The sequence below is a fragment of the Chiloscyllium plagiosum genome, unplaced genomic scaffold, assembly GCF_037043375.1.
Source record: "Chiloscyllium plagiosum isolate Xiang-an unplaced genomic scaffold, Cpla_swu_hap1 HiC_scaffold_35, whole genome shotgun sequence".
Taxonomy (NCBI): Eukaryota; Metazoa; Chordata; class Chondrichthyes; order Orectolobiformes; family Hemiscylliidae; genus Chiloscyllium; species Chiloscyllium plagiosum.
The window spans coordinates 65,241,314-65,264,250 of NW_028270173.1; the positions used below are offsets into that span (position 1 = coordinate 65,241,314).

At 56.6% G+C, this 22,937-nt stretch overlaps 1 protein-coding gene across 2 annotated transcripts in view; it reads right to left on the minus strand.

Annotated features, from left to right (window-relative positions):
- LOC122541211 (class I histocompatibility antigen, F10 alpha chain-like) overlaps positions 1-21,003 on the minus strand; it is a 44,208-nt gene extending 23,205 nt beyond the window's left edge. The window contains exons 1-4 of one of the 2 annotated variants that reach the window (XM_087979762.1): positions 20,860-21,003; positions 15,936-16,196; positions 15,132-15,404; positions 14,713-14,976 (exon numbers count right to left, since the gene is read on the minus strand). In XM_087979762.1, coding sequence (XP_087835888.1) covers positions 14,713-14,976; positions 15,132-15,404; positions 15,936-16,196; positions 20,860-20,911 — 850 coding nt within the window. In that variant the 5' untranslated portion in view covers positions 20,912-21,003. The remainder of the gene's footprint in view (positions 1-14,712; positions 14,977-15,131; positions 15,405-15,935; positions 16,197-20,859) is intronic. The other variant, XM_087979763.1, reaches the window with a different exon arrangement.
- Positions 21,004-22,937: the final 1,934 nt, after the last annotated feature.

Here is a 22,937-nt window from a genome sequence, read left to right on the forward strand (position 1 = left end):
CATCCTATGCTCAGCACTGATCCCCCTCCTGGGGATAGGGACTGGATCCTCATCCTGTTCTCAGCACTGATCCCCCTCCTGGGAAGAGGGACTGGATCCCCACCCTGTGCTCAGCACTGATCCCCCTCCTGGGGATAGGGACTGGATCGCCATCCTGTGCTCAGCACTGATCCCTGTCCTGGGAAGAGGGACTGGATCCTCATCCTGTGCTCAGCACTGATCCCCCTCCTGGGAAGAGGGACTGGATCCCCATCCTGTGCTCAGCACTGATCCCCCTTCTGGGGAGACAGGGACTGGATCCCCATTCTGTGCTCAGTACTGATCCCCCTCCTGGGGGGAGGGCCTGGATTCCCACCCTGTGCTCAGCACTGATCCCTGTCCTGGATCCCCACCCTCTGCTCAGCACTGATCCCTCTCCTGGGGAGAGAGGGCCTGGATCCTCACCCTGTGCTCAGCACTGATCCCTCTCCTGGGGAGAGAGACTGGATCCTGACCTTTTGCTCAGCACTGATCCCCCTCCTGGGGTGATGGACTGGAATCCCACTCTGTGCTCAGCCCTGATTCCTCTCCTCGGGAGACAGGGACTGGATCCCCATCCTGTGCTCAGCACTGATCCCCCTCCTGGGGAGAGGGACTGGATCCCCATCCTGTGTTAAGCACTGATCCCCCTCCTGGGGAGAGGGACTGGATCCTCATCCTGTGCTCAGCACTGATCCCCCTCCTGGGGAGACGGGGACTGGATCCCCACCCTGTGCTCAGTACTGATCCCACACCTGGGGAGATGGACTGGATCCCCTCCCTGTGCTCAGCACTGATCCCACTCCTGGGGAGAGGGACTGGATCCCCACCCTGTGCTCAGCACTGATCCCCCTCCTGGGGAGACGGGGACTGGATCCCCATCCTGTGCTCAGCACTGATCCCACTCCTGGGGAGAGAGACTGGATCCCCACCCTGTGCTCAGCGCTGATTCCTCTCCTCGGGAGACAGGGATTGGATCACCACCCTGTGCTCAGCACTGATCCCCCTCCTGGGGAGACAGGAACTGGATCCCCACTCTGTGATCAGCACTGATCCCTGTCCGGGGGAAAGAGGGACTGGATCCGCATCCTGTGCTCAGCACTGATTCCCCTCCTGGGGAGAGGGACTGGATCCCCATCCTGTGCTCAGCACTAATCCCTGTCCGGGGGAGAGAGGGACTGGATCTGCATCCTGTGCTCAGTACTGATCCCTCTCCTGGGGAGAGAGACTGGATCCTCACCTTGTGCTCAGCACTGATCCCCCGCCTGGGGAGAGGGACTGGATCCTCATCCTGTGCTCAGCACTGATCCCTCTCCTGGGGGGAGTGACTGGATCCCCATCCTGTGCTCAGCACTGATCCTCTACCTGGGGAGAGGGCCTGGATCCCCACCCTGTGATCAGCACTGATCCCTCTCCTGGGGAGAGAGATTGGGTCATCACCTTGTGCTCAGGACTGATCCCCCTCCTGGGGAGATGGACTGGATCCCCACCCTGTGCTCAGCACTGATCCCTCTCTTGGGGAGAGGGACATGTATCCCCACCCTGTGCTCAGCACTGATCCCCCTCCTGGGGAGACGGACTGGATCCCCACCCTGTGCTCAGCACTGATCCCTCTCCTGGGGAGAGAGACTGGATCCTCACCTTGTGCTCAGCACTGATTCCCCTCCTGGGGCGATGGACTGGAATCCCACTCTGTGCTCAGCGCTGATTCCTCTCCTCGGGAGACAGGGACTGGATCACCACCCTGTGCTCAGAACTGATCCCTCTCCTGGGGAGAGGTACTGGATCCCAACCCTGTGATCAACACTGATCCCCCTCCTGGGGTGACAGGGACTGGATCCCCACCCTGTGCTCAGCACTGATCCCTCTCCTGGGGATAGGGACTGGATCCTCATCCTGTTCTCAGCACTGATCCTCCTCCTCGGGAGAGGGGGACTGGATCCCCATCCTGTGCTCAGCACTGATCCCCCACGGGGGGAAAGGGACTGGATCCCCATCCTGTGCTCAGCACTGATCCTCCTCCTCGGGAGAGGGGGACTGGATCCCCATCCTGTGCTCAGCACTGATCCCCTTCCTGGGGATAGGGACTGGATCCTCATCCTGTTCTCAGCACTGATCCCCCTCCTGGGGAGAGGGACTGGATCCCCATCCTGTGCTCAGCACTGATCCCTGTCCTGGGAAGAGGGACTGGATCCCCACCCTGTGCTCAGCACTGATCCCCCTCCTGGGGATAGGGACTGGATCCTCATCCTGTTCTCAGCACTGATCCCCCTCCTGGGAAGAGGGACTGGATCACCACCCTGTGCTCAGCACTGATCCCCCACGGGGGGAGAGGGACTGGATCCCCATCCTGTGCTCAGCACTGATCCTCCTCCTCGGGAGAGGGGGACTGGATCCCCATCCTGTGCTCAGCACTGATCCCCCTCCTGGGGAGAGGGACTGGATCCCCATCCTGTGCTCAGCACTGATCCCTGTCCTGGGAAGAGGGACTGGATCCTCATCCTGTGCTCAGCACTGATCCACCTCCTGGGAAGAGGGACTGGATCCCCATCCTGTGCTCAGCACTGATCCCCCTCCTGGGAAGAGGGACTGGATCCTCATCCTGTGCTCAGCACTGATCCCCCTTCTGGGGAGACAGGGACTGGATCCCCATCCTGTGCTCAGTACTGATCCCCCTCCTGGGGGTAGGGCCTGGATTCCCACCCTGTGCTCAGCACTGATCCCTGTCCTGGATCCCCACCCTCAGCTCAGCACTGATCCCTCTCCTGGGGAGAGAGGGCATGGATCCCCACCCTGTGCTCAGCACTGATCCCCATCCTGGGGAGACAGGGACTGGATCCCCACCCTGAGCTCAGCACTGATCCCCCTCCTGGGGAGACAGGGACTGGATCCCCACCCTGAGCTCAGCACTGACGCCCTCTTGGGGAGAGAGGGACTGGATCCCCACCCTGGGCTCAGCACTGTTCGCCCTCCTGGGGATAGGGACTGGATCCTCACCCTGTGCTCAGCACTGATCCCACTCCTGGGGTGCGTGGGACTGGATCCCCACCCTATGCTCAGCACTGATCCCCCTCCTGGGGAGAGGGCCTGGATCCCGACCCTGTGCTCAGCACTGATCCCTCACTTGGGGAGATAGACTGGATCCCCACCCTGTGCTCAACACTGATCCCTCTCCTGGGGAGAGAGACTGCATCCTCACCTTGTGCTCAGCACTGATCCCCCTCCTGGGGAAATGGACTGGAATCCCACTCTGTGCTCAGCGCTGATTCCTCTCCTCGGGAGACAGGGAATGGATCACCACCCTGTGCTCAGAACTGAACCCTCTCCTGGGGAGAGGTACTGGATCCCAACCTTGTGATCAGCACAGATCCCCCTGCTGGGGAGAGAGGGACTTCATCCCCACTCTGTGCTCAGCACTGATCCCCCTCCTGGGGAGAGAGGGACTGGATCCCCACCCTGTGCTCAGCACTGATCCCCCTCCTGGGGAGACAGGGACTGGATTCCCAGCCTGTGCTCAGCTCTGAACCCTGTCCGGGGGAGAGAGGGACTGGATCCCCACCTTGTGCTCAGCACTGATCCCCCTCCTGGGGAGAGGGACTGGATCCCCACTCTGTGCTCAGCACTGATCCCTCTCCTGGGGAGAGAGACTGGATCCCCACCCTGTGCTCAGCGCTGATTCCTCCCCTCGGGAGACAGGGACTGGATCACCACCCTGTGCTCAGCACTGATCCCCCTCCTGGGGAGACAGGAACTGGATCCCCACTTTGTGATCAGCACTGATCCCCCTCCTGGGGAGAGAGAGACTGGATTCCCACTCTGTGCTCAGCATTTGAACCCCCTCCTGGGGAGAGGGACTGGATCCTCACCCTGTGCTCAGCACTGATCCCCCTCCTGGTGAGAGAGACTGGATCCTCACCCTGTGCTCAGCACTGATCCCCCTCCCGGGGAGAGAGGGACAGGATCCCCACCCTGTGCTCAGCACTGATCCCACTCCTGGGGAGAGAGGGACTGGATTCCCACCCTGTGGTCAGCACTGATCCACCTCCTGGGGAGAGGGACTAGATCCCCATCCTGTGCTCAGCACTGATCCCCCTCCTGGGGAGAGGGACTGGATCCTCACCCTGTGCTCAGCACTGATCCCTCTCCTGGGGAGAGGGACTGGATCCTCACCCTGTGCTCAGCACTGATCCCTCTCCTGGGGAGACAGGGACTGGATCCCCACCCTGTGCTCAGCACTGAATCCTCTCCTGGGGAGAGAGGGACTGGATACCCATCCTGTGCTCAGCACTGATCCCCCTCCTGGGGAGAGGGACTGGATCCCCATCCTGTGCTCAGCACTAATCTCCCTCCTGGGGAGAGGGACTGGATCCTCACCCTGTGCTCAGCACTGATCCCTCTCTTGGGGAGAGGGACTGGATCCCCATCCTGTGCGCTGCACTGATCCCACTCCTGGGGAGAGGGACTGGATCCTCACCCTGTGCTCAGCACTGATCCCACTCCTGGGGAGACGGACTGGATCCCCACCCTGTGCTCAGCACTGATCCCAATCCTGGGGAGACGGACTGGATCCCCTCCCTGTGCTCAGCACTGATCCCACTCCTGGGGAGAGGGACTGGATCCCCATCCTGTGCTCAGCACTGATCCCCCTCCTGGCGTGACAGGGACTGGATCCCCACCCTGTGCTCAGCACTGATCCCCCTCCTGGGGAGAGAGGGACTGGATCCCCACACTGTGCTCAGCCCTGATTCCCCTCCTGGGGAGATGGACTGGTATCTAACTTTGTGCTCAGCCCTGATTCCTCTCCTCGGGAGACAGGGACTGGATCCCCACCCTGTGCTCAGCACTGATCCCTCTCTTGGGGAGAGGGACATGTATCCCCACCCTGTGCTCAGCACTGATCCCTCTCCTGGGGAGAGAGACTGGATCCTCACCTTGTGCTCAGCACTGATTCCCCTCCTGGTGCGATGGACTGGAATCCCACTCTGTGCTCAGCGCTGATTCCTCTCCTCGGGAGACAGGGACTGGATCACCACCCTGTGCTCAGATCTGATACCTCTCCTGGGGAGAGGTACTGGATCCCAACCCTGTGATCAACACTGATCCCCCTCCTGGGGTGACAGGGACTGGATCCCCACCCTGTGCTCAGCACTGATCCCTCTCCTGGGGATAGGGACTGGATCCTCATCCTGTTCTCAGCACTGATCCCCCTCCTGGGAAGAGGGACTGGATCCCCACCCTGTGCTCAGCACTGATCCCCCTCCTGGGGATAGGGACTGGATCCTCATCCTGTTCTCAGCACTGATCCCCCTCCTGGGAAGAGGGACTGGATCCCCACCCTGTGCTCAGCACTGATCCCCCACCTGGGGAGAGGGACTGGATCCCCATCCTGTGCTCAGCACTGATCCTCCTCCTGGGGAGAGGGGGACTGGATCCCCATCCTGTGCTCAGCACTGATCCCCCTCCTGGGAAAAGGGACTGGATCCTCATCCTGTGCTCAGCACTGATCCCCCTCCTGGGAAGAGGGACTGGATCCTCATCCTGTTCTCAGCACTGATCCCCCTCCTGGGAAGAGGGACTGGATCCCCACCCTGTGCTCAGCACTGATCCCCCTCCTGGGGATAGGGACTGGATCGCCATCCTGTGCTCAGCACTGATCCCTGTCCTGGGAAGAGGGACTGGATCCTCATCCTGTGCTCAGCACTGATCCCCCTCCTGGGAAGAGGGACTGGATCCCCATCCTGTGCTCAGCACTGATCCCCCTTCTGGGGAGACATGGACTGGATCCCCATTCTGTGCTCAGTACTGATCCCCCTCCTGGGGGGAGGGCCTGGATTCCCACCCTGTGCTCAGCACTGATCCCTGTCCTGGATCCCCACCCTCTGCTCAGCACTGATCCCTCTCCTGGGGAGAGAGGGCCTGGATCCTCACCCTGTGCTCAGCACTGATCCCTCTCCTGGGGAGAGAGACTGGATCCTGACCTTTTGCTCAGCACTGATCCCCCTCCGGGGGTGATGGACTGGAATCCCACTCTGTGCTCAGCCCTGATTCCTCTCCTCGGGAGAGAGGGACTGGATCCCCACCCTGTACTCAGAACTGATCCCTCTCCTGGGGATAGGGACTGGATCCACAGGCCGTGCTCAGCACTGATCCCCCTCCTGGGGATAGGGACTGGATCCCCACACTGTGCTCAGCACTGATCCCCCTCCTGGGGAGACAGGGACTGGATCCCCACCCTGAGCTCAGCACTGATCCCCCTCCTGGGGAGACAGGGACTGGATCCCCACCCTGAGCTCAGCACTGACGCCCTCTTGGGGAGAGAGGGACTGGATCCCCACCCTGAGCTCAGCACTGTTCCCCCTCCTGGGGGATAGGGACTGGATCCTCACCCTGTGCTCAGCACTGATCCCACTCCTGGGGTGAGTGGGACTGGATCCCCACCCTGTGCTCAGCACTGATCCCCCTCCTGGGGAGAGGGCCTGGATCCCCACCCTGTGCTCAGCACTGATCCCTCACTTGGGGAGAGGGACTGGATCCCCACCCTGTGCTCAACACTGATCCCTCTCCTGGGGAGAGAGACTGCATCCTCACCATGTGCTCAGCACTGATCCCCCTCCTGGGGAGACAGGGAATGGATCACCACCCTGTGCTCAGAACTGATCCCTCTCCTGGGGAGAGGTACTGGATCCCAACCTTGTGATTAGCACAGATCCCCCTGCTGGGGAGAGAGGGACTTGATCCCCACTCTGTGCTCAGCACTGATCCCCCTCCTGGGGAGACAGGGACTGGATCCCCACCCTGAGCTCAGCACTGATCCCCCTCCTGGGGAGAGAGGGACTGGATCCCCACCCTGTGCTCAGCACTGATCCCCCTCCTGGGGAGACAGGGACTGGATCCCCAGCCTGTGCTCAGCTCTGATCCCTGTCCGGGGGAGAGAGGGACTGGATCCCCACCTTGTGCTCAGCACTGATCCCCCTCCTGGGGAGAGGGACTGGATCCCCACTCTGTGCTCAGCACTGATCCCCCTCCTGGGGAGACAGGGACTGGATCCCCACCCTGTGCTCAGCACTGATCCACCTCCTGGGGAGACAGGGACTGGATCCCCACCCTGAGCTCAGCACTGATCCCCCTCCTGGGGAGAGAGGGACTGGATCCCCACTCTGTGCTCAGCACTGATCCCCCTCCTGGGGAGACAGGGACTGGATCCCCAGCCTGTGCTCAGCACTGATCCCCCTCCTGGGGAGACAGGGACTGGATCCTCACCCTGTGCTCAGCACTGATCCCTCTCCTGGGGATAGGGACTGGATCCTCATCCTGTTCTCAGCACTGATCCTCCTCCTCGGGAGAGGGGGACTGGATCCCCATCCTGTGCTCAGCACTGATCCCCCACGGGGGGAAAGGGACTGGATCCCCATCCTGTGCTCAGCACTGATCCTCCTCCTCGGGAGAGGGGGACTGGATCCCCATCCTGTGCTCAGCACTGATCCCCTTCCTGGGGATAGGGACTGGATCCTCATCCTGTTCTCAGCACTGATCCCCCTCCTGGGGAGAGGGACTGGATCCCCATCCTGTGCTCAGCACTGATCCCTGTCCTGGGAAGAGGGACTGGATCCCCACCCTGTGCTCAGCACTGATCCCCCTCCTGGGGATAGGGACTGGATCCTCATCCTGTTCTCAGCACTGATCCCCCTCCTGGGAAGAGGGACTGGATCACCACCCTGTGCTCAGCACTGATCCCCCACGGGGGGAGAGGGACTGGATCCCCATCCTGTGCTCAGCACTGATCCTCCTCCTCGGGAGAGGGGGACTGGATCCCCATCCTGTGCTCAGCACTGATCCCCCTCCTGGGGAGAGGGACTGGATCCCCATCCTGTGCTCAGCACTGATCCCTGTCCTGGGAAGAGGGACTGGATCCTCATCCTGTGCTCAGCACTGATCCACCTCCTGGGAAGAGGGACTGGATCCCCATCCTGTGCTCAGCACTGATCCCCCTCCTGGGAAGAGGGACTGGATCCTCATCCTGTGCTCAGCACTGATCCCCCTTCTGGGGAGACAGGGACTGGATCCCCATCCTGTGCTCAGTACTGATCCCCCTCCTGGGGGTAGGGCCTGGATTCCCACCCTGTGCTCAGCACTGATCCCTGTCCTGGATCCCCACCCTCAGCTCAGCACTGATCCCTCTCCTGGGGAGAGAGGGCATGGATCCCCACCCTGTGCTCAGCACTGATCCCCATCCTGGGGAGACAGGGACTGGATCCCCACCCTGAGCTCAGCACTGATCCCCCTCCTGGGGAGACAGGGACTGGATCCCCACCCTGAGCTCAGCACTGACGCCCTCTTGGGGAGAGAGGGACTGGATCCCCACCCTGGGCTCAGCACTGTTCGCCCTCCTGGGGATAGGGACTGGATCCTCACCCTGTGCTCAGCACTGATCCCACTCCTGGGGTGCGTGGGACTGGATCCCCACCCTATGCTCAGCACTGATCCCCCTCCTGGGGAGAGGGCCTGGATCCCGACCCTGTGCTCAGCACTGATCCCTCACTTGGGGAGATAGACTGGATCCCCACCCTGTGCTCAACACTGATCCCTCTCCTGGGGAGAGAGACTGCATCCTCACCTTGTGCTCAGCACTGATCCCCCTCCTGGGGAAATGGACTGGAATCCCACTCTGTGCTCAGCGCTGATTCCTCTCCTCGGGAGACAGGGAATGGATCACCACCCTGTGCTCAGAACTGAACCCTCTCCTGGGGAGAGGTACTGGATCCCAACCTTGTGATCAGCACAGATCCCCCTGCTGGGGAGAGAGGGACTTCATCCCCACTCTGTGCTCAGCACTGATCCCCCTCCTGGGGAGAGAGGGACTGGATCCCCACCCTGTGCTCAGCACTGATCCCCCTCCTGGGGAGACAGGGACTGGATTCCCAGCCTGTGCTCAGCTCTGAACCCTGTCCGGGGGAGAGAGGGACTGGATCCCCACCTTGTGCTCAGCACTGATCCCCCTCCTGGGGAGAGGGACTGGATCCCCACTCTGTGCTCAGCACTGATCCCTCTCCTGGGGAGAGAGACTGGATCCCCACCCTGTGCTCAGCGCTGATTCCTCCCCTCGGGAGACAGGGACTGGATCACCACCCTGTGCTCAGCACTGATCCCCCTCCTGGGGAGACAGGAACTGGATCCCCACTTTGTGATCAGCACTGATCCCCCTCCTGGGGAGAGAGAGACTGGATTCCCACTCTGTGCTCAGCATTTGAACCCCCTCCTGGGGAGAGGGACTGGATCCTCACCCTGTGCTCAGCACTGATCCCCCTCCTGGTGAGAGAGACTGGATCCTCACCCTGTGCTCAGCACTGATCCCCCTCCCGGGGAGAGAGGGACAGGATCCCCACCCTGTGCTCAGCACTGATCCCACTCCTGGGGAGAGAGGGACTGGATTCCCACCCTGTGGTCAGCACTGATCCACCTCCTGGGGAGAGGGACTAGATCCCCATCCTGTGCTCAGCACTGATCCCCCTCCTGGGGAGAGGGACTGGATCCTCACCCTGTGCTCAGCACTGATCCCTCTCCTGGGGAGAGGGACTGGATCCTCACCCTGTGCTCAGCACTGATCCCTCTCCTGGGGAGACAGGGACTGGATCCCCACCCTGTGCTCAGCACTGAATCCTCTCCTGGGGAGAGAGGGACTGGATACCCATCCTGTGCTCAGCACTGATCCCCCTCCTGGGGAGAGGGACTGGATCCCCATCCTGTGCTCAGCACTAATCTCCCTCCTGGGGAGAGGGACTGGATCCTCACCCTGTGCTCAGCACTGATCCCTCTCTTGGGGAGAGGGACTGGATCCCCATCCTGTGCGCTGCACTGATCCCACTCCTGGGGAGAGGGACTGGATCCTCACCCTGTGCTCAGCACTGATCCCACTCCTGGGGAGACGGACTGGATCCCCACCCTGTGCTCAGCACTGATCCCAATCCTGGGGAGACGGACTGGATCCCCTCCCTGTGCTCAGCACTGATCCCACTCCTGGGGAGAGGGACTGGATCCCCATCCTGTGCTCAGCACTGATCCCCCTCCTGGCGTGACAGGGACTGGATCCCCACCCTGTGCTCAGCACTGATCCCCCTCCTGGGGAGAGAGGGACTGGATCCCCACACTGTGCTCAGCCCTGATTCCCCTCCTGGGGAGATGGACTGGTATCTAACTTTGTGCTCAGCCCTGATTCCTCTCCTCGGGAGACAGGGACTGGATCCCCACCCTGTGCTCAGCACTGATCCCTCTCCTGGGGAGAGAGACTGGATCCTCACCTTGTGCTCAGCACTGATTCCCCTCCTGGTGCGATGGACTGGAATCCCACTCTGTGCTCAGCGCTGATTCCTCTCCTCGGGAGACAGGGACTGGATCACCACCCTGTGCTCAGATCTGATACCTCTCCTGGGGAGAGGTACTGGATCCCAACCCTGTGATCAACACTGATCCCCCTCCTGGGGTGACAGGGACTGGATCCCCACCCTGTGCTCAGCACTGATCCCTCTCCTGGGGATAGGGACTGGATCCTCATCCTGTTCTCAGCACTGATCCCCCTCCTGGGAAGAGGGACTGGATCCCCACCCTGTGCTCAGCACTGATCCCCCTCCTGGGGATAGGGACTGGATCCTCATCCTGTTCTCAGCACTGATCCCCCTCCTGGGAAGAGGGACTGGATCCCCACCCTGTGCTCAGCACTGATCCCCCACCTGGGGAGAGGGACTGGATCCCCATCCTGTGCTCAGCACTGATCCTCCTCCTGGGGAGAGGGGGACTGGATCCCCATCCTGTGCTCAGCACTGATCCCCCTCCTGGGAAAAGGGACTGGATCCTCATCCTGTGCTCAGCACTGATCCCCCTCCTGGGAAGAGGGACTGGATCCTCATCCTGTTCTCAGCACTGATCCCCCTCCTGGGAAGAGGGACTGGATCCCCACCCTGTGCTCAGCACTGATCCCCCTCCTGGGGATAGGGACTGGATCGCCATCCTGTGCTCAGCACTGATCCCTGTCCTGGGAAGAGGGACTGGATCCTCATCCTGTGCTCAGCACTGATCCCCCTCCTGGGAAGAGGGACTGGATCCCCATCCTGTGCTCAGCACTGATCCCCCTTCTGGGGAGACATGGACTGGATCCCCATTCTGTGCTCAGTACTGATCCCCCTCCTGGGGGGAGGGCCTGGATTCCCACCCTGTGCTCAGCACTGATCCCTGTCCTGGATCCCCACCCTCTGCTCAGCACTGATCCCTCTCCTGGGGAGAGAGGGCCTGGATCCTCACCCTGTGCTCAGCACTGATCCCTCTCCTGGGGAGAGAGACTGGATCCTGACCTTTTGCTCAGCACTGATCCCCCTCCGGGGGTGATGGACTGGAATCCCACTCTGTGCTCAGCCCTGATTCCTCTCCTCGGGAGAGAGGGACTGGATCCCCACCCTGTACTCAGAACTGATCCCTCTCCTGGGGATAGGGACTGGATCCACAGGCCGTGCTCAGCACTGATCCCCCTCCTGGGGATAGGGACTGGATCCCCACACTGTGCTCAGCACTGATCCCCCTCCTGGGGAGACAGGGACTGGATCCCCACCCTGAGCTCAGCACTGATCCCCCTCCTGGGGAGACAGGGACTGGATCCCCACCCTGAGCTCAGCACTGACGCCCTCTTGGGGAGAGAGGGACTGGATCCCCACCCTGAGCTCAGCACTGTTCCCCCTCCTGGGGGATAGGGACTGGATCCTCACCCTGTGCTCAGCACTGATCCCACTCCTGGGGTGAGTGGGACTGGATCCCCACCCTGTGCTCAGCACTGATCCCCCTCCTGGGGAGAGGGCCTGGATCCCCACCCTGTGCTCAGCACTGATCCCTCACTTGGGGAGAGGGACTGGATCCCCACCCTGTGCTCAACACTGATCCCTCTCCTGGGGAGAGAGACTGCATCCTCACCATGTGCTCAGCACTGATCCCCCTCCTGGGGAGACAGGGAATGGATCACCACCCTGTGCTCAGAACTGATCCCTCTCCTGGGGAGAGGTACTGGATCCCAACCTTGTGATTAGCACAGATCCCCCTGCTGGGGAGAGAGGGACTTGATCCCCACTCTGTGCTCAGCACTGATCCCCCTCCTGGGGAGACAGGGACTGGATCCCCACCCTGAGCTCAGCACTGATCCCCCTCCTGGGGAGAGAGGGACTGGATCCCCACCCTGTGCTCAGCACTGATCCCCCTCCTGGGGAGACAGGGACTGGATCCCCAGCCTGTGCTCAGCTCTGATCCCTGTCCGGGGGAGAGAGGGACTGGATCCCCACCTTGTGCTCAGCACTGATCCCCCTCCTGGGGAGAGGGACTGGATCCCCACTCTGTGCTCAGCACTGATCCCCCTCCTGGGGAGACAGGGACTGGATCCCCACCCTGTGCTCAGCACTGATCCACCTCCTGGGGAGACAGGGACTGGATCCCCACCCTGAGCTCAGCACTGATCCCCCTCCTGGGGAGAGAGGGACTGGATCCCCACTCTGTGCTCAGCACTGATCCCCCTCCTGGGGAGACAGGGACTGGATCCCCAGCCTGTGCTCAGCACTGATCCCCCTCCTGGGGAGACAGGGACTGGATCCTCACCCTGTGCTCAGCAATGATCTCCCTCCTGGGGAGAGAGGGTTTGGATCCCCACCCTCTGCTCAGCACTGATCCCCGTCCTGGGGAGAGGGGGACTGGATCCCCACCCTGTGCTCAGCACTGATCCCTCTCTTGGGGAGAGGGACTGGATCCTCACACTGTGCTCAGCACTGATCCCTCTCCTGGGGAGAGAAACTGGATCCTCACCTTGTGCTCAGCACTGATCCCCCTCCTGGGGAGATGGACTGGAATCCCACTCTGTGCTCAGCGCTGATTCCTCTCCTCGGGAGACAGGGACTGGGTCACCACCCTGTGCTCAGAACTGATCCCCCTCCTGGGGAGAGGTACTGGATCCCAACCTTGTGATCAGCACAGATCCCCCTCCTGGGGAGAGAGGGACTTGATCCCCACTCTGTGCTCAGCACTGATCCCCCTCCTGGGGAGACAGGGACTGGATCCCCACCCTGAGCTCAGCACTGATCCCCCTCCTGGGGAGAGGGACTGGATCCCCACCCTGTGCTCAGCACTGATCCCCCTCCTGGGGAGACAGGGACTGGATCCCCACCCTGTGCTCAGCTCTGATCCCTGTCCGGGGAGAGAGGGACTGGATCCCCACCCTGTGCTCAGCACTGATCCCCCTCCTGGGGAGACAGGGACTGGATCCCCACCCTGTGCTCAGCACTGATCCACCTCCTGGGGAGACAGGGACTGGATCCCCACCCTGAGCTCAGCACTGATCCCCCTCCTGGGGAGAGAGGGACTGGATCCCCACTCTGTGCTCAGCACTGATCCCCCTCCTGGGGAGACAGGGACTGGATCCCCACCCTGAACTCAGCACTGATCCCCCTCCTGGGGAGACAGGGACTGGATCCTCACCCTGTGCTCAGCAATGATCTCCCTCCTGGGGAGAGAGGGTTTGGATCCCCACCCTCTGCTCAGCACTGATCCCCGTCCTGGGGAGAGGGGGACTGGATCCCCACCCTGTGCTCAGCACTGATCCCTCTCTTGGGGAGAGGGACTGGATCCTCACACTGTGCTCAGCACTGATCCCTCTCCTGGGGAGAGAAACTGGATCCTCACCTTGTGCTCAGCACTGATCCCCCTCCTGGGGAGATGGACTGGAATCCCACTCTGTGCTCAGCGCTGATTCCTCTCCTCGGGAGACAGGGACTGGGTCACCACCCTGTGCTCAGAACTGATCCCCCTCCTGGGGAGACAGGGACTGGATCCCAAACCTGTGATCAGCACTGATCCCCCTCCTGGGGTGACAGGGACTGGATCCCCGCACTGTGCTCAGCACTGGTCCCTCACTGGGGGAAAGAGGGACAGGATCCCCACCCTGTCGTCAGCACTGATCCCCCTCCTGGGGAGAGGGACTGGATCCCCACCCTGTGCTCAGCACTGATCCCCCTCTGGGGAGACAGTGACTGGATCCCCACCCTGTGCTCAGCACTGATCCCCCTCCTGGGGAGAGAGGGACTGGATCCTCACCCTGTGCTCAGCACTGATCCCCCTCCTGGGGAGACAGGGACTGGATCCCCACTCTGTGCTCAGCACTGATCCTGCTCCTGGGGAGAGAGACTGGATCCGCACCCTGTGCTCAGCACTGATCCCCATCCTGGAGAGAGAGGTACTGGATCCTCACCCTGTGCTCAGCACTGAACCCCGCCTGGGGAGAGGTACTGAATCCTCACCCTGTGCTCAGCACTGTTCCCCCTCCTGGGGAGAGAGACAGGATCACCACCCTGTGCTCAGCACTGATCCCTTTCCTGGTGAGAGTGGCACTGGATCCCCACCCTGTTCTCAGCACTGATCCCTGTCCTGGTGGGAGGGGGACTGGATCCCCACCCTGTGCTCAGCACTGATCCCCATCCTGGAGAGAGAGGGACTGGATCCTCATTCTGTGCTCAGCACTGAACCCCTCCTGGGGAGAGGTACTGGATCCCCACCCTGTGCTCAGTACTGTTCCCCCTCCTGGGGAGAGAGGGACTGGATCCCCACCCTGTGCTCAGCATCGATCCCCCTCCTGGGGAGAGAGAGACTGGACCCTGACTCACTGAGGAAAATCCTTACCATAAAAGACGACCAGCTTCTGCCCCAATCCATTGTGTTCCACCTCGCAGGAATACTTGGCCTGGGAATGTGGGTCAAACTCCATCCGTTTGCGGATCTGGTAGGATCCATCGTGATTGGGTCGGATTCCAGTCGATTGTAATTCATCAATCTTCACTCCATCCCGGAACAGATTCACTTCAATGGCCTGAGGGTAGAAGCCAGTGGCGAAACAGGAGAGATCTTTATTTTCCCTCACAGGGGTCAGTGTTACAGAGGGTTTAACTGGGAGAGAGAGAGAGTGAGAGAGAGAGAGAGTGAGGGAGAGAGAGGTTAGACAGGGACACAGAGACTCTCAACCCCTCACCCCCACTCACCATCCCTCCTCACCCACCCCATCCCTTCCTCCTCCCGCTCGACCTCTCTCTCTATCTGATTACCTGGTTTCAGTTCTTTCTCTCCATACTGAAGGTATTTTTTCAGCCATTCAATACACTCCTGCTCCAGGTAACCCTTCTTCTGTTTGTTTAATCCTGAGTCCTTGTCCCATTTATTTTTGGTGCTCTCCCCCCAGCTTACAGGGGTCACCCACACCATCCTGTCCTTGTCAAAGCTGATGAAATCCCGTCCATCCCAGCCGTGCTGATGAAACCCGCTGATGGGGACATTATCTTGGAGCTCACAGCCGTATACCAGCTGGTAGGTGTGGATCCCTGTGGATCACAGAGAGAGAGAGAGAGAGCCAATTACAGGGGGGATTCACACATAGAGAGCCAATCACAGGGAGGGATCACCCACAGAGCCAATCACAGGGAGGTCTCTCACACAGACAGGGACCGTCAATCACACAGAGGGATCACACGTTGAGAACCAATCACATGGAGGGATCATGCAGACAGAGTCAATCACAGGTAGGGAATCACACACACAGAACCAATCACAGGGAGGGATCTCACACAGAGAACTAATCACAGGGAAGGATCACACACACACAGGGACCGCCAATCACATGATATTTTAACAGTGGAGTGTCTCATTAATACCTGAAATAAACCATAGAAAAACTCTCAGCATCTTCCTTTTTCTGAAGACACTATGATACAGAATGTAATATAAGGCCATTAAAGATGTCACACTCACAGAGCCAATCACAGGGAGGGATCACACACAGAGAGCCAATCACAGCCCCCACCCCCAAAGGATCACCCCCTCCCTCCGCAGGGGGTGACCCCCTAGTCACTTACCCCCGGTCTGGTTGGTCCTCTCCATTAGCGTCTGGATAGCGACCTTTCCCGACGACTCCCAGCCCCGCAGTTTCTGTGTGTTCTGATCCCAGTAATCAGCTGCCACATTCTTCGTGATCCAACGCTGCCGAGGGGTGTACTGTTGGATCTTACTATCATAGTAAACAAACTGCTGATCATCCACATAACCCACATCAGTGTACTCAGGGAATTCCGACAAGGAACTGACGGCAGTGTGCAGGTATCGCAGGGAGTGAGTCACTGAAATAAAACACAGGCACAGGTCATCCTCTCCAGGCTCGGCCCGAGATTCAATTCACCAATAAATACACCCCAAAATACAGAGCTCCTTGTAAATAAACCCTAAAACACAGGGCCCCATGTAAATAAACCCTAAAACACAGTGTACACTATAAATAAACCCTAAAACAGACAGCCCCCTGTAAATAAACCCTAAAACACAGGGCCCCCTGTAAATAAACCCTAAAACACAGAGCTCCCTGTAAATAAACCCTAAAACACAGGGCCCCCTGTAAATAAACCCTAAAACCCAGGGCCCCCTGTAAATAAACCCTAAAACACAGGGCCCCCTGTAAATAAACCCCAAAACACAGGGCCCCCTGTAAATAAACCCTAAAACACAGGGCCCCCTGAAAATAAACCCCAAAACACAGGGCCCCCTGTAAATAAACCCTAAAACACAGGGCCCCCTGAAAATAAACCCTAAAACATAGGGCCCCCTGTAAATAAATCCTAAAACACAGGGCCCCCTGTAAATAAACCCTAAAACACAGGGCCCCCTGTAAATAGACCCCAAAACACAGAGCCCCCTGTAAATAAACCCTAAAACACAGGGCCCTCTGTAAATAATCCCTAAAACACAGGGCCCCCTGTAAATAAACCCTAAAACACAGAGCCCCCTGTAAATAAACCCTAAAACACAGAGCCCCCTGTAAATAATCCCTAAAACACAGGGCCCCCTGTAAATAAACCCTAAAACACTGAGCCCCCTGTAAATAATCTCTAAAACACAGGGCCCCCTGTAAATAAACCCTAAAACACAGGGCCCCCTGTAAATAATCCCTAAAACACAGGGCCCCCTGTAAATAAACCCCAAAACACACAGCCCCCTGTAAATAATCCCTAAAACACAGGGCCCCCTGTAAATAAACCCCAAAACACAGAGCCCCCTGTAAATAATCCCTAAAACACAGGGCCCCCTGTAAATAAACCCTAAAACACTGAGCCCCCTGTAAATAATCTCTAAAACACAGGGCCCCCTGTAAATAAACCCTAAAACACAGGGCCCCCTGTAAATAAACCCTAAAACACAGGGCCCCCTGTAAATAATCCCTAAAACACAGGGCCCCCTGTAAATAAACCCCAAAACACAGAGCCCCCTGTAAATAATCCCTAAAACACAGGGCCCCCTGTAAATAATCCCTAAAACACAGGGCCCCCTGTAAATAAACCCTAAAACACAGGGCCCCCTGTAAATAAACCCTAAAACACAGGGCCCCCTGTAAATAAACCCTAAAACACAGAGCTCCCTGTAAATAGACCCCGATACTGAGCCCGCAGACACACTGTGTGAAGCAGGGACCCCAGCGATCAGTGGCCCAGTGTGAAGCCTGTGTACAGCCAAGGGTCAGACCATGTGGAGACCCCCCGGTGCTGATCAGCTACAGAGATCCCTCAGAGACAGTCATGTTTGTATTATAACATGCCTTCTTGTTTTTCTGACCTGTAGTTATACTTTGTATCGCTGTAATGTACCTTTTTCTTCTTCATTCTTTTTATTCCATAACTAAGGAACATCCCTCAATACTTTGTCTGTAAGATAGTAGTCAGCTGGTGATATCATTGCACTGTAACCAATGTAAAGCTGCATAAACTGTACATTGTACCTAAAATGGCGCTCTAAGTGGTGACCTATCAACTTTGCATTGAATTGAGAACATATGACAATAAAACTAATTCAATTCAATACATTTATCACTGGGCTATTAGTCTGGAGACTCTCATAATGTCCTGGGGACACAGGTTCGAATCGAAGCCCAGCAGATGGTGGAATGTGCATCTGTAGAATCTGGAATTAAGTGTGTATCAATGACCACAAATCCATTATTAGGAAAAGCTCATCAGGTTCACTAATGTCCTTTAGGGAAGGAAATCTACCTTCCTTACCTCCCCTACATGTGACTCCAGACCCACAGTAATGTGGTTTACTCTTCACTGCCCTGTGGGCAATGCAGGCCCAGTCAGAGATACCCACATTCTGTGAGTGAATATAATTATGTAATAAAAATCATACTTTAAAAATATTATTAGAAAAATGAAATGTTCCCTGTGAAATTCAGACCCTTTCAAGTGAGTGAGGTATGTGGAACAGATTTCAAATCGTGAATAATCAGAAATCACTGAGTTGAGTTGAATTTGAAAACCTGGCTGCTCTCACAATGGTGCTGGTGGATTTGAAACGTTAACATTTTGGTCCTTCTTTAACTTGCTGTATGCACGATGTAGCAAATCCCTCTTGTCAGGCCATAACCAGAATAGAGGCAAGTAAATGGGATGGTTATGAGCAACCAATTCAGCTGCAGACAGTGGGTGAGCCGGGGAACTGTTTGTAACATGTGCCTCGATAATAAAAATGTTGGGAACCACTGCCCTGATGAAATAGTGTTATTTATCTCCAGGGACAGCATACAATGGGATGGAGTTATATTCCATCTGTACAGACCCTGTTCAGACTACAGCTGGAGAACTATGTTCAGTTCTGCACACTGCAGCTCAGGGAGGAGGTGCTGGCCTGGGAGGGAGTGCAGCGTACAGTCACCTTAATGTGCTTGGAAATTAAATGGTTAAATTCAGAGGGTCTGTAATCCTTTCATTGAGAAGATTGGGGTGAGTGAATGGAAGGGTTTAAAATATGAATGATACTATATTCCCAAAACTGAAGTGAACAACTGAGCATGTAATTCCAACTTAACTTTACCCCATCTCACCTCCACCTGCTCCTGAAACCTTCATTCTGGAGACGACTATTCCGAAGGCCTCCTGACTGGAATCTCACAGTTCACCCTCCAATTCACCCCAGCTCCAGTTGAAATACACCCAACCCCAACACCCCCCAACTCCCCATTCCCCCATCTCCCATCTCCTGCTCATTGACCTCCACTGGCTCCTGGTCAAACAACAACACCATTTTATATTTTTATACTTGTTTTCAAGTCCCTTTGTGACCTTCCCCACCCCCGAGTCTCTATCATTTCTTACAAACCCACAACCCTTTCAGAGACCACTTCAACAACTCTCCCTCTTGCTGCACCCTCAGCTATCAAAGGCCCAGTCTAGGGAATTCCTTCCCTAAACCTCTCCGTCTCTCCAGCTCACCTTCCACCTTTCAGGCCTACCATTTAACTCCCCTCTTTGACCTTAGAATAGAATCCCCTACTGTGTGGAAACAGGCCTTTCGGCCCAACAAGTCTAAACCGACCCTCCAAAGAGTAACTCACTCACACACATCCCCCTACTGTATTACTCCTATATTTACCCCTGATCAATGCATCTAACCTACACATCCCTGAACACTATGGGCAATTTAGTATGACCAATTCACCCAACCTGCACATCTTTGGACTGTGGGAGGAAACCGGAGCACCTCGAGGAAACCTACGCAGACACGGGGAAAATGTGCAAAATCCACACAGTCAGTTGCCCAAGGCTGGAATTGAACCCAGGACCCTGGTACTGTGAGGTAGCAGCACGAAACACTGAGTCACCCTGTCTGAACATCTTCTTGTGGGGCTCAATGTCTGACTATTTTATAACAATCCCAAGAGGAACTTTCAACACAGGTTTCAGATCCAGAGGAACTACTCCCTCTGCTGGGAGCAGACATAACCGGTGACATAATCTGAACATTAACCCTCGACTGTTCAGGAGAGGAATCAGGAAACAGTTACTCACACATTCTCCTCACAAAGCTGGAGATACTGGGGAATAATTGCAGTTTTTGGTACAGAAGGATATAGGCTTTTACAAAAAAAACTGCAGATTTTGGAAATCTGAATCCAAATTGAAAGTGCTGGAAATCCCTAGTAGCTTTGTTTGTCTGTGTGAAGAGAAAAGCAGTTGGTATTTCTGGGCAATGATCGATGATCAGCCTGTGACTGCTGTTCCCTCTCTATAATGTGGAGGAGCCGGTGTAAGACTGGGGTGGACACTGTTAAAATCACACAACACCAGGTTATAGTCCAACAGATTTATTTGGAAGCACTAGCTTTCAGAGCGCTGCTCCTTCACCAGGCAGTTGTGAAGCAGGATCAGAATTTATAGCAAAAGGTTACAGTGTCATGCAGCTGAAATGATATATTGGACAAACCAGGAGATTGAGCAAAGCTGGGGAATGAGCGACAGACCAGCTCTGATCTAATTGGACATTGGTGGGACTGACTGGAGGGAACGAACCTTTGTTGACCCCTCTCTCCACCCTCAACACACTCATTCTCAGACCCTAACATCAACTCTCTTTCTACTGTCTCATCACCCTAAGCCCCTCACCCACACACCATCTCTCTCCCTCTAGCCTCATCACTCTGTCCCTCAGTCACCTACACAGTCTCCCAGTCTCTCTCACCAGCCCCTGATCCCAGTGTCAACTTATCCCCAACCAGTTTATTGTCTATCTTTCCCCACTCCAGCACTAAGGCCCTTTCTGACCCCACTGACCTGGAGTTAATGCCCCAATACCCAGTCTGGTATTGAGACCCTCTCTGTGCCCATTACCCACTGACTGAGGATTAATGCCCAGTACACAGCCTGACACTGAGACCCTCTCTATGCCCATTACCCACTGACCAAGTGTTAATGCCCCAATACCCAGACTGGCACTGAGATCCCCTCTATGCCCGTTACTCACCAGCAGATGCCCCTCCACACAGAAGGATGAGAAGTATGAGTATCATCATCATTATCTTCCTTCTCCGAGGTTGAAGAACAGTCTGTAGTCACTGCTTTTGAAAGAGTTGATCTTGGAGCTGGACAGATGCTGCCATTCTCCTGCTCTGCCTCTCTCTGTGTGTGCTCCAACCCAGAGCTCCACCCTAGTCCAATACCAGCTCCGTCATGTGAAACAGACATGACAAAAACCAGGAAGTGCTGCTAAAAATTTATAAAATCTTGTTTTGTCTCTGGCTGGAGGATTGTGTTCTGTTCTAGGCCCTCCCATTTCAGGAGAGGGGTAAAGGCCTTACAGAGAGTGTGGACAGTTATTTGGATGATACACTGGGTGAAGGATACATTTCTGATCATACTCCAGCAAGGAGGGTTCACACTGAAGGAGCTTTACAGAGGATGGTGTCAGGACAGGAGAGTGTTAATAATGAGGGAAGATCTACATTCAAACAGAGGAGACGAATGGGAGATTTTTTGAGGGTTATAAAATCAGAATGGGACCCCCACAGAGAGGGAGGAAGGACATTTCTACATACATATTGGAGTTGGCCACTCCACCCCTCAAATCCTGATGAAGGGCTTAAGCCCGAAATATCGACTCTCCTGCTGCTCAGATGCTGCCTGACCTGCTGTGCTTTCCCAGCACCACTCTCTCAACAAGAACGTACTTCATCTTCAATGGACATATTCAAGGATCTCGGGAAGAGAGTTCCAAACATTCATGGACCTCGGAGGGAATGGTTTGCCATATTTTTGTTTTGAATGAGCAAGTCCTTACTTTTAAACAGTGACTCCCTATTTCTAGACTCTCCCACAAGAGAGCACACCTTTTCTATACCGACCCTGTCAAGAGACCTCAATATCTAACATGTTTCAATCAAGTTGTCTCTTACACTTTGAAACTGCATGTCTACCCTGTCCAACCTTATGTCATAAGGCAACCTGGGGAACTTTCTAGGGACACTGGGAAAAGAGTAGGCCATTCAGCCCCTCAAACCTGTTTCGCCTTCGATGAGATTACAGCTGATCTGTGGCCTATTCAGAATACCTGCCCATATCCCTTAATACCTTTGCTTAACATCTCAGATTTAAAATGAACAACTGATCAAGTATTCACTACTGTTTGTGAAGAGAGTTCCAACCATCTACCTTTTATGAATATTTCTCAGCAAACTACTGCTGTCTCCCATACACCATACACCAGAACATTCTGCATCCTGCCTTACCCCAACCCTGCATCCTGCCTTACCCCAACCCTGCATCCTGCCTCATCCCAACCCTGCATCCTGCCTTACCCCAACCCTGCATCCTGCCTCATCCCAACCCTGCATCCTGCCTTATCCCAACCCTGCATCCTGCCTTACCCCAACCCTGCATCCTGCCTTATCCCAACCCTGCATCCTGCCTTACCCCAACCCTGCATCCTGCCTCATCCCAACCCTGCATCCTGCCTTACTCCCAACCCTGCATCCTGCCTCATCCCAACCCTGCATCCTGCCTTACCCCAACCCTGCATCCTGCCTCATCCCAACCCTGCATCCTGCCTTACTCCCAACCCTGCATCCTGCCTTACTCCCAACCCTGCATCCTGCCTCATCCCAACCCTGCATCCTGCCTCATCCCAACCCTGCATCCTGCCTTACCCCAACCCTGCATCCTGCCTTATCCCAACCCTGCATCCTGCCTTACCCCAACCCTGCATCCTGCCTTATCCCAACCCTGCATCCTGCCTTACTCCCAACCCTGCATCCTGCCTCATCCCAACCCTGCATCCTGCCTCATCCCAACCCTGCATCCTGCCTCATCCCAACCCTGCATCCTGCCTTACCCCAACCCTGCATCCTGCCTCATCCCAACCCTGCATCCTGCCTCATCCCAACCCTGCATCCTGCCTCATCCCAACCCTGCATCCTGCCTTACTCCAACCCTGTGTGAGTAAAAGTATAATTAATGGGTCGTGTTGTCAAACAGGGAGTCCGAGGCGTTCAGGTTTAGAATTGTGTGAAATTTGCATCACAGGTAGACAGGGTAGTTCAGAAGGTG